Below are 12,685 nucleotides of genomic sequence, written 5' to 3'. Positions count from 1 at the left end.
ACATGTGTGTGCAAGTATCTTTTTTGTATAATGACATCTTTTCCTCTGGGTGTATACCCAGTAGTGGGATTGTTGGATTAAATGGTAGTTCTACTTTTAGTTCTTTAAGGAATCTCCACACCATTTTCCACAGTGGTTGTACTAGTTTACATTCCCACTGGCAGTATAGAAGTGTTCCCTTTTTACCACATCCACACCAACATCTTTTTTTTTTTTTTAATTTTAGCCATTCAGGCAGGAGTAAGGTGGTATTGCATTGTGGTTTTCATTTGCATTTCCCTGATTTTTAGTGACATTGACCAGTTTTTCATATGTTTGTTGGTTATTTGTATATCTCTTTTGGGAATTGTCAACCCACAGAGTGGGAGAAAATCTTCACAATTTAGACATCTAACAAAGGACTAATATCCAGAATCTACAATGAACACAAACAAATTAGCAAGAAAAGAAATCACATAAAAAAGTGGGCTAAGGAGGTGAATAGACAATTCTCACATTTTTCTTTAAATCATATAGACTATAGTTATTAATTGTAGCTTCAATGTAGACAAAAGAAAAAGAATGCAGTCAAACTTTTCATAAAGGAGTCAGGCCTTTCATAAAGAATTATTTTCTTATGGTGAAGATTGTTACACACTGGAATGATTTACTTAAGGACATCACTAAGTTACCTTCTCCAGGAATCTTTAACAGCTGCAGAGACTCACTAGGTCAAGATTGGTCTCATTCATCAGCTTCACACAAAGATGAGAAATGATATGTATGTACACATGTGAGGGCTCTTCCTTTTTGTAGGTGTAGCAGAAATAGTGCAGGCATTAGAGTCAAATAGCCTTGGTTGGAATCCTAACTCCATCTCTTGCTAGCTTTGTATCCATGAACAACTTACTTGGCAACTCTGATTTTCTTTCTTCCTTTTTTTTTTTAATTATACTTTATATTCTTGGATACATGATTTGTTACATAGGTATAAATGTGCCATGGTGGTTTGCTGCACCCATCAACCCGTCGTCTACATTAGGTATTTCTCCTAATGCTATCCCTCCCCTTGTCCCCCACACACCAACAGTCCCCAGTGTATGATGCTCCCCTCACTGTGCCCATATGTTTTCATTGTTCAACTCCCACTTATGAGTGAGAACATGCACTGTTTGGTTTTCCATTCCTGTGTTAGTTTACTGAGAATGATGGTTTCCAGCTTCACACATGGCTCTGCAAAGGACATGAACTCATTCTTTTTTATGACTGCATAGTATTCCATGGTGTATATGGGCAATATTTTCTTTATCCAGTCTATCATTGATGGACATTTGGGTTGGTTCCAAATCTTTGCTATTGTGAATAGTGCCACAGTAAACATATGTGTGCATGTGTCTTTATAGTAGAATGATTTATAATCCTTAGGGTATATACCCAGTAATGGGATTGCTGGATCAAATGGTATTTCTAGTTCTAGATTGTTGAGGAATCACCACACTGTCTTCCCCACAATGGTTGAACTAATTTACAATCCCACCACCAGTGTAAATACATTCCTATTTCTCCACATCCTCTCCAGCATCTGTTGTTTCCTGACTTTTTAATGATTGCCATTCTAACGGTCATGAGATGGTATCTCGGGGTTTTGATTTGCATTTCTCTAATGACCAGTGATGATGAACCTTTTTTCATATGTTTGTTGGCCACATAAATGTCTTCTTTTGAAAAGTGTTCATATCCTTTGCCCACTTTTTGATGGAGTTGTTTGTTTTTTCTCTTACATTTGTTTAAGTTCCTTGTAGAGTCTGAACATTAGTCCTTTGTCAGATGGATAGATTACAAAAATTTTCTCCCATTCTGTAGGTTGCCAGTTCACTCTGATGATAGTTTCTTTTGCTGTGCAGAGGCTCCTTAACTTAATTAGATCCCATTTGTTAATTTTGGCTTTTGTTGCCATTGCTTTTGGTGTTTTAGTCATGAAGTCTTTGCCTATGCGTATGTCCTGAATGGTATTGCTTAGGCTTTCTTCTAGGGTTTTTATAGTTTTTGGTCTTACATTTACATCTTTAATCCATCTTGAGTTAATTTTTGTATAAGGTGTAAGGAAGGGGTCCAGTTTCAATTTTCTGCATATGGCTAGTCAGTTTTCCCAACACCATTTATTAAATAGGGAATCCTTTCCCCACTGCTTGTTTTTGTCAGGTTTGTCAAGGATCAGATGGTTGTAGATATGTGGTGTTATTTCAGAGGCCTCTGTCCTGTTTCAGTGGTCTATATATGTTTTGGTATCAGTACCATGCTGTTTTGGTTACTGTAGCCTTGTGGTATAGTTTGAAGTCTGGTAGCATGTTGCCTCCAGTTTTGTTCTTTTTGCTTAGGATTGTTTTGGCTACACCAGCTCTTTTTTGGTTCCATATAAAATTTAAAGTCATTTTTTCTAATTCTCTGAAGAAAGTCAATGGTAGCTTGATGGGAACAGCATTGAATCTGTAAATTACTTTGGGCAGTATGGCCATTTTCATGATATTGAGTCTTCCTATTCATGAACATGGAATGTTTTTCCGTTTGTTTGTGACCTCTCTTATTTCCTTGACCAGTGGTTTGTAGTTCTCTTTGAAGATGCCCTTCACATCCCTTGTAAGTTATATTCCTAGGTATTGTATTCTCTTTGTAGCTATTGTTAATGGGAATTCACTCATGATTTGGTGCTCTGTTTGTTTATTATTGGTGTATAGGAATGCTTGTGATTTTTGCATATTGATTTTGTATGCTGAGACTTTGCTGAAGTTGCATATCAACTTAGGGAGTTTTGGGCTGAGACAATGGGGTTTTCTAAATATACAGTCGTGTCATCTGCAAACAGGTAATTTGACTTCATCTCTTCCTATTTAAATACCTTTATTTCTCTCTCTTGCCTAATTGCCCTGGCCAGAACTTTCAGTACTGTATTGAATAGGAGTGGTGGGAGAGGGCATCCTTGGTCTTGTGCCAGTTTTCAAATGGAATGCTTCCGGCTTTTGCCCATTCAGTATGATATTGGTTGTGGGTTTCTCATAAGTAGCTCTTATTTTGAAATACATTCCATCAATACCTAGTTTATTGAGTGTTTTTAGCATGAGGGGGTGTTGGATTTTATTGAAGGCCTTTTCTGCATCTGTTGAGATAATCATGTAGTGTTTTTTCATTGGTTCTGTTTATGTGATGGATTATGTTTATTGATTTGTGTCTGTTGAACCAGCCTTGCATCCCAGGGATGAAACCGACTTGATCGTGGTGGATAAGCTTTTTAATGTGTTGCTGGATTTGGTTTGCCAGTAGTTTACTTAGGATTTTCACATCGATGTTCATCAGGGAGATTGGCCTGAAATTTCCTTTTTTTGTTGTGTCTCTGCCAGATTTTGGTATCAGGATGATGCTGGCCTCATAAAATGAGTTAGGGAGGATTCCCTCTTTTTCTGTTGTTTGGAATAGTTTCAGAAGGAATGATACCAGCTCCTCTTTGTACCTCTGGTAGAATTCGGCTATGAATCCATCTGGTCCTGGACTTTGTTTCTTTGGTAGGCTATTAATTACTGCCTCAATTTCAGAACTTGTTATTCGTCTATTCAGGGATTCAATTTCTTCTTGGTTTAGTCTTGGGAGGGTATATGTGTCCAGGAATTTATCCATTTCTTCTAGATTTTCTAATTTATTTGCATAGAGATGTTTATAGTATTCTCTGATGGTAGTTTGTATTTCTGTGGGATATCAGTGGTGATATTGCTTTTATCATTTTTTATTGCATCTATTTGATTCTTCTCTCTTTTCTTCTTTATTAGCCTGGCTAGCGGTCTGTTTTGTTAATCTGTTCAAAGACCAGATCCTGGATTCATTGATTTTTTTTATGTCTCTATCTCCTTCAATTCTGCTCTGGTCTTAGTTATTTCCTGTCTTCTGCTAGCTTTTGAATTTGTTTGCTCTTGCCTCTCTAGCTCTTTTAATTGTGATGTTAGGGTGTCAATTTTAGATCTTTCCAGCTTTCTCCTGTGGGCATTTAGTACTATAAATTTCCCCCTAAACACTGCTTTAGCTGCATCCCAGATATTCTGTTACATTATGTCTTTGTTCTCATTGTTTCAAAGAACTTATTTATTTCTGCCCTAATTTTGTTATTTACCCAGTAGTCATTCAGGAGCAGGTTGTTCAGTTTCCATGTAGCTGTGCAGTTTTGAGTGAGTTTCTGAATCCTGAGTTCTAATTTGATTGCACTGTGGTCTAAGAGACTGTTTGTTATGATTTCTGTTCTTTTGCGTTTGCTGAGGAGTGTTTTACTTCCAATTATGTGGTCAATTTCAGAAGAAATGCTATGTGGTGCTGAGAATAATGTATATTTTGATGATTTGAGGTGGAGAGTTCTGTAGATGTCTATTAGGTCTGCTTGGTCTACAGCTGAGTTCAAGTCCTGAATATCCTTGTTAATTTTCTGTCTTGTTCATCTGTCTAATATTGACAGTGGGGTGTAAAAGTCTGCCACTATTATTGTGTGGGAGTCTAAGTCTTTTTGTATGTCTCTAAGAACTTGCTTTATGAATCTGGGTGCTCCTGTGTTGGGTGCATATATATTGAGGATAGTTAGCTTTTCTTGTTGCATTGATCTGTTTACCATTGTGTAATGCCCTTCTTTCTCTTTTTTTTTAATCTTCATTGGTTTAAAAATCTGTTTTATCAGAGATTAGGATTGCAACCCCTGCTTTTTTTCCCCCCATTTTCTTGGTAAATCTTCTTCCATCTCTTTATTTTGAGCCTGTGTGTGTCTTTGCACATAAGATATGTCTCCTGAATACACCAATGGGTCTTGACTCTTTATCCAATTTGTTAGTCTGTGCCTTTTAATTGGGGCATTTAGCCCATTTACATTTAAGGTTAATATTATTATGTGTAAATTTGATCCTGTCATTATGATGCTAGCTGGTTATTTCATCCATTAGTTGATGCAGTTTCTTCATAGTGTCAATAGTCTTTACATCTCGGTTTGTTTTTGCGGAGGCTGATACCGGTTTTTCCTTTCCGTATTTAGTGCTTCTTTTTCTGGGTTGAAAATTATTTTCTTTAAGAATGTTGAATATTGGCCCCCAGTCTCTTCTGGCTTGTAGGATTTCTGCAGGGAGATCCACTGTTAGTCTGATGGGTTTCCCTTTGTAGGCCGCCTGACCTTTCTCTCTGGTTGCCCTTAACATTTTTTCTTTCATTTCAACCTTGGTGAATCTGATGATTATGTGTCTTGGGGTTGCTCTTCGCGAGGAGTATCTTTGCAGTGTTCTCTGTATTTCCTGAATTTGAATGTTGGCCTGTCTTGCTAGGTTGGGGAAGTTCTCCTGGATAATATCCTAAAGTGTGTTTTCCAACTTGGTTCCATTCTCCCTGTCACTTTCAGGTACACCAATCAAACATAGGTTTAGTCTCTTCACAGAGTCCCATATTTCTTAGAGGCTTTGTTCATTCCTTTTCATTCTTTTTTCTGTAATCTTGTCTTCACTCTTTATTTCATTAAGTTGATCTTCAATCTCTGATATCTTTTCTTCTGCTTGATCGGTTTGGCTATTGATATTTGTGTATGTTTCATGAAGTTCTCATGCTGTGTATTTCAGCTCCATCAGGTCATTTATGTTCTTCTCTGAACTGGTTATTCTGTTTAGTAGTTCCTCTAACCTTTTATAAAGGTTCTTAGCTTCCTTGCATTGGGTTCCCACATGCTACTTTAGCTCAGAGGAGTTTATTATTACCCACCTTTTGAAGCCTACTTCTCTCAATTCGTCAAACTCATTCTCCATCTAGTTTTGTTCCCTTGCTGGCAAGGAGTTGTGATCCTTTGGAGGAGAAGAGGCATTCTGGTTTTTTGGAACTTTCAGTCTTTTTGCAGTTTTTTTTTTTTTTTTTTTCTTCATCTTTGTGGATTTATCTACCTTTGGTCTTTGCTGTTGATGACCTTTGGATGGAATTTTCCATGGTCGTCCTTTTTGTTGATGTTGATGCTATTCATTTCTGTTTGTTAGTTTTCTTCTAAAATAGTCAGGCCCCTCTTCTGCAATTCAACTGGAGTTTCCTGGGGAATCCACTCCAGACTCTGTTTGCCTGGGTATCATCAGCAGAGGCTGCAGAACAGCAAAGATTGCTGCCTGCTCCTTCCTTTAGAAGCTTCATCTCAGAGGGGCACCCGCCAGATACTAGCCAGAGCTCTCCTGTATGAGGTGTCTGTTGATCCCTGCTGGGAGGTGTCTCCCTGTCAGGAAGCACGGGGCTCAGGGACCCACTTGACAAGGCAGACTGTCCCTTAGGATACCTTGAGCTCTGTGCTGGGAGATTTGCTGCTCTCTTCAGAGCCAGCAGGTAGGAACGTTTACGTCTGCTGAAGCTGCATCCACAGCCGCCCCTTCACACAGGTGCTCTGTCCCAGGGAGATGGGAGTTTTATCTCTAAACCCTTGATTGAGGCTGATGCCTTTCTTTTAGAGATGCCCCACACAGAGAGGAGGAATGTAGAGAGGCAGTCTGGCTACAGTGGCTCTGCTGAGCTGCAGTGGGCTCTGCCCAGTCCGAACTTTCTGCATCTTTGTTTACACTGTGAGGGGACAACGGCTTACCCAAGCCTCAGTAATGGCGGACGCCCCTCCCCCCACCAAGCTGCGCCTCCCAGGTTGACTTCAGACTGCTGTGCTAGCAGTGAGAATTCAAGGCAGTAGATCTTAGCTCTCTGGGCTCCAGAGGGGTGGGATCCACTGAGCAAGACCACTTGGCAGCCTGGCTTTAGCCCCCTTACCAGGGGAGTGAACAGTCTTGCTGGCATACCAGGTGCCACTGGGGTATGGATAAAAAAACTCCTGCAGCTAGCTCGGTGTCTTCCCAAACGGCTGCCCGGTTTTGTGCTTGAAACCGGAGGCCTTGTGGCATAGGCAACTGAGGGAATTTCCTGCTCTGTGGGTTATGAAGACCATGGGAAAAGCATAGTACCAGGGCCAGACAGCACAGTCCCTCATGGCATGGTCCCTCATGGCTTTCCAGGGCTATGGGAAAGAGTTCCCTGAACCCTTGAGCTTCCTGGGTGAGGCGATGATGCCCCACCCTGCTTCTGCTCACCCTCTGTGGGCTGCAACCCACTGTCTAATCAGTCCCAGTGAGATGTACCAGGTACCTCACTTGGAAATGCAGAAATCACCTGCCTTCTGAATTGGTCTCACTGGGAGCTGCAGACTGGAGCTGTTCCTATTTGGCTATCTTGCCTAGGAATCAACACTGATTTTCTTTATCATTATAGGGAGTTTAGAAGGTGTCAAAGGATAATACAAAGAATCCAGTTCACTGATTAAACATGTGTTCCCCTTTCTCCCGATGTCTTTCTCTGAGACCTCTGCCCCTTCCTAACATACTAAAATTGAAAATTCTGAGTAAGAAAAAATATGGGACCAAGGATGAAGTGAAGCCCACTTTAACACGCATCTTTTCCTAAGCCCATTAGACTAGTATAAACTTTTAGCAGCATATATATGTTTTTAAAACTATTTAAATCAGCGAAGATTATTAAACATCTTTTTATAGTTGACCAGATGATATCAAGAGAAATATCAATCTCTATGATTTATAACTTTAATTAAATTTACACATTCAACATGCAATAGAGTGTGATTTTAAAAAATAGATTTTGGGAGACAAGTGCAGTTGTGTTACATGGATATACTGCATAGTGATAAAGTCTGGGCTTTTAGAATACCCATCACTCAAGTCATATACATTGTACCAAATAGGTGGTATTTCATCCTTCATCCCTCTCCCATCTTCCTACCTTTTGGAATCTCCAATGCCTATTTTTCCATTCTTTGTCTTCATGTGTACCAATTGTTTAGCTCCCACTTGTAAAAGAGAACATGCAGTTTTTGACTTTCTTTCTCTGAGTCATTTCAGTTAGAGTAATGGACTCCAGTTCCATCCATGTTGCTGCTAAGGACATGATTTCTTTCTCATGGCTGAGTAGTACTCCATGGCATGCATATATATATATCAAATTTTAACCCGATGGTTTGTTGATTCCATGACTTTGCTATTGTGAAAAGTGCTGTGATAAACATCTGAGTCAGCTGTCTTTTTGATAAAATGATTTCTTTTCCTTTGGGTACATGCCCACTAGTGGGATTGCTGGAATAGACTGTTTTTAACTACCAGGACAAGGCTACAGGATTAAGATCAGAAGATAAAATAACAATAATAATAATTATTATTATTATTTATCACTTCAATATATAATAAAAAATTCATAAGAAAACACTTAACTCTGATTTTTCCATAGATAATTTTCATTTAACTTTTCTTCCTTTAAATACTTTTTTGTTGTTTCAATGAGTGGTTCTCTTGCTTCCAAACCAAGGCATGATTAACATGGATCAATCTGTGTCTATTTAACAGGGACGAGTGATCCATATGTGAAGTTTAAAATTGGAGGAAAAGAAGTTTTTAGAAGTAAGATAATACACAAGAACCTCAACCCTGTGTGGGAAGAAAAAGCTTGCATTCTGGTTGATCATCTTAGGGAGCCATTGTATATAAAGGTGAGACATTTATTTGTTTTTTTCTGATAGAAACTGATGTGGAAATCCCTATTTACTGGGTTTTATCATGTTTCCTTGTCTGATGAGAGTTTTCACCAGAGATGTGTTCTGCTATTCACCACTCCAATCTATTGATCATATGATAGAAGTGAGATAGAGGGAAGGAGGAGCTAGCAGGGGCATTTTTCTCCAGGACAATTCTCTTGCCAGTCATTTAGAAAGATTATGAAGTATATTCCTTGTGCTTGGTATTGCCAACTGATTTAGTGCACTTTGGGAGCATATGAAAATAAGTTTCCATATAAGCTAACAGAAAGGAGAGCTTACACAGAACCCAGTCTTTCTGTTTACAAATTGTATTATTTAAGATCTGCCATTTCTGGTTGCAAGCAAAATGCTTTACTTGGAACATGAGAAGGGTGAAGGTGATGGGGGAGAAAAATTCCTATCTCTATTAGATTACCAAAAATGGGGGGTGGGGGTAGGGAGACTTTCCTCTCATTTGATGTGATTAAAAGAAAGAGAAGAACTTGAGGAACTGCAACTTAGTTCCTATTCTGAGCCCTATTCCTTATTTTATTTTCATGCCCAACTTTTCTTTAATTCGTATCTCTAGGTGCTTACATTCTTTTTTGCTCCTAGGCTCTGACTGTTCATTCAGTGACCAGACCTTTTTCTACTTTTACCATAACAGCACATATCCCACCCTTTTCCCTAAGTTGTTACTACTGGCACATGAGCCAGAAATCTCATCTTTCAGCAATCACTAGGCATACTTCTTCCCCTCATATCATCATTGTATTACCTCTAGTTGTTTCTGTCCTTCACAGAAAGGAACAAGAAATAATCAAGTTGTTACTGAAATTATGAGAGGATAGTTTATAAGAAGGTTGGAAGGAGAATCTCCTAAGTATACAGTTAATAATTTTCTATAAGTCATTAGAGGGAAAATAGACACACACTTGCATAATAAATTGTTTCCATTGGACATTGGCTAAAGAAAATCTATTAAATAGCTTTTTTTTTCTTTTTGAGAGAGAGAGTCTCACTGTCGCCCAAGCTGGAGTACAGTGGCACGATCTTGGCTCACTGCAACCTCCATCTCCTGGGTTCAAGCCATTCCCTTGCCTCAGCCTCCTCAGTAGCTGGGATTACAGGTGCTCACCACCATGCCTAGTTTTTGTAATTTTAGTAGAGACAGCATTTCACCATGCTGGCCAGGCTGGTCTTGAACTCCTGACCTCAAGTGATCTGCACGCCTTGGCCTCCCAAAGTGCTGGGATTACAGGCGTGAGCCACCGTGCCCGGCCATAAATGGTATTATTGAACTGTCTTTAACTACATAATATGGGATGACACCATAATGTTAATATGACAGTGTGCATAGCCAACCCTTCTCCCACAAAAGGGAAGACCTTTATGGTCAGAGATGTTTCTTCGCTGCTCCTCACTTCTAGAGAGAAAGAAATATCCACATGAGAAAAAAGGAGTTATCTTTGTAATAAAGAGCTGAGATAGGCAATGTAAAAGGAATAAGGAAAAGACAAGTGGCCCGTGAAGGAAGTATTATTTCTTGGGTGGGGATGTGGGGGATCCGGAGACATGGGTTAGAGCAATGGCAGTTATGAAGAAAATGATCAGGAAAGAAAGCAGGTGTTAATAAGGACAGCAACAGGTTGTTTGGATCTCATTAATGTTGTTGTAGTGCAAAATCATGAGAAGAAAGAAGTTTATTTTTAATTACTTCTACTTTGGATCTATCTTTCATTAGTGGGATATTACTCCATGAAAGAACCATGTGGCTGTCCTGTCTTTGAAAGGGTTACATATTAACTTCCCCAAATTATGGTAGATATTGGTCAGGTGCTTTTGTTATTCTCTTGTGCTCAAGAATAAGTATTCATCTATGTAGAAATCCAAATGGCAAAATGCATTTTTCAAAAGGAATGTCTTACTAGGCTCAAAAAGAAATAAACAAAAAACTGAAGTGTACGAAAAAGGAATGGTGGTGTTCTGACTTATAAGTGAGAGCTACATAATGTGCACACATGGGCATAGACAGTGGAATGATAAACACTGGACTTGGAAGGATGAGGGGGTAGCAAGGGGCTAGATGATGAAAAATTCCTTAATGGGTACAGTGTATGTTACTCAAATGATGGATACCCTGAAAATCCTGATTTGACTGCTATGCACAATCTACACATGGAACACAACTACATTTGCACCCCATAAATTTATACATTTTTTTTTTTGACAGAGTCTCGCTCTGTCACCCAGGCTGGAGTGCAGTGGCACAATCTTGGCTCACTGCAAACTCCATCTCCTGGGTTCACGCCATTCTCCTGCCTCAGCCTCCTGAGTAGCTGGGACTACAGGCACCTGCCACCACGCCTGGCTATTTTTTTTGTATTTTTTAGTAGAGAAGGAGTTTCACCGTGTTAACCAGGATGATCTCAATCTCCTGACCTCGTGGTCCGCCCACCTTGGCCTCCCAAAGTGCTGGGATTACAGGTGCGAGCCACCGTGCCCAGCCAAAATTGTGTGAATTGTGGCAGAAATGGTCTTGACTTGAGAACAAGAATATACACGTATGTGTTTATATGTATAAATATACAGTATAGGTGTATATATGTATGTATCTATACATGTACTGTATATATATAGTCTACATATATACAGTACAAATACATATACTATAAATGTACATATGCTGTAAATGAAGACAGCAACACTGTATGCAGGTCAGAAGGCTTGGCTAATGGCACACTATGAGTAAAGAAGCTAAGACAGAAAGCCCAAAGGTTGTTGAACTTTTTTTCAAATCACTTTGAGCTTTCAGTATATAAGATTATGTAGCCACAATTTAACTTCTACCATACAGAAGAGGATACACAGTCATTTTTAAATATTTTAATACTTTTACTTACATTTTTACATTGTTACTTTTTACATTTCTATATAAGAAAGACAAGTTAAATAGGAATCATACAAGTCTCTGAGACACTAGTACACATATAAAATGATGTTACTTTATTATATGCAATACTTTATAATATTTTTAAAGTATTAAATATGCTTTTTAAATGCTTTCCTATTTTTTTCAGTTGATTTTCATTTTCTGTAAAATGCCTACGGCTTTTCTTAGAAGAAAATCTCTAACTTTTTGCTTTATTTTTTCCATTATTTGTGTTCCATTTTTTGCCTAATCTTGAAGGAAGAATCAAGTAAGGTACCTTGGTGGAAATAATATTTGAAGTTAATTAGAATTTCATAAAAATTGCATCATTTTTATTGTCTCTGTGCAGGCCTGTGTGTTTGACTGACTGAGTTCTGACATGATGCCTACATCCTCCACAACAGATTATTACTTACTTGCCCAAAATATTTTTTAGGGACTAATCAATGCTGTAGTGACTCAGAGTATGAAATGCATCTGTGAACTAGATAATTAGAACACATTAAGTATACAACCCTCCTATCTATAGTTAGAGGAAAAAGAAGAGTCCATCAGCAGCCTGTAATCTGATTTCTATCAATGTAAAAATTGCCAAGGAAAACAAAATTCAATTCTGAGCCAAGGTTATAAAAGTGCATTCAAGTTGAAGTGCTTGTACCTTTTCTAGTAAAAACATTGTATTTTTAAAAAATCTTGGAACTGTCATTTAAAAAAAAAAACTACACAAAATAAAAATATTCTTTGCAATTGGTTGGAATTTATGTAACTTTTAATTTGAATGAAAAGAACATATTCTGTACAGGTGAGAACAAGGCTTGGAGAAATAGCTATGCAATCTATATATAATAAGATAAGAATAGAAGCTTGGAGTTAAAATGCAGTGCTTTTAATTGAGACAGGAGCCACTTTAGTCTGCCCTGTATTCACAGTGATGCTCTAACACACATCTAATAGGATAAATTTGACACCCATTTCAGTTGAATTCAAATTCTCCATTGTTATTTCATTGACATTATTATCCCTGGTTCACAGTGAACACCAGAATTACAGTAGAAGAGATAAAAGTAACATAAAAGGGAATCTATTTATGTAAATTGTTGTTTGTTTGGCCTAATCATGAGTTGGAGATTGGAGTATTAATTGGGAGCACTCTTCTAAAAAATAGAAACGTT

General features: G+C 38.3%; 1 protein-coding gene across 5 annotated transcripts in view; it reads left to right on the top strand.

Annotated features, from left to right (window-relative positions):
- MCTP1 (multiple C2 domains, transmembrane 1) overlaps positions 1 to 12,685 on the top strand; it is a 599,307-nt gene that overhangs the window by 329,995 nt on the left and 256,627 nt on the right. For all 5 annotated transcript variants that reach the window (XM_011944270.1, XM_011944271.1, XM_011944268.1 and 2 more), the window contains one exon: positions 8,412 to 8,554. In XM_011944270.1, coding sequence (XP_011799660.1) covers positions 8,412 to 8,554 — 143 coding nt within the window. The remainder of the gene's footprint in view (positions 1 to 8,411; positions 8,555 to 12,685) is intronic.

The sequence above is a fragment of the Colobus angolensis genome, unplaced genomic scaffold, assembly GCF_000951035.1.
Source record: "Colobus angolensis palliatus isolate OR3802 unplaced genomic scaffold, Cang.pa_1.0 Scaffold23, whole genome shotgun sequence".
Classification (NCBI taxonomy): domain Eukaryota; kingdom Metazoa; phylum Chordata; class Mammalia; order Primates; family Cercopithecidae; genus Colobus; species Colobus angolensis.
This window is presented reverse-complemented; position numbering and strand designations above follow the sequence as displayed.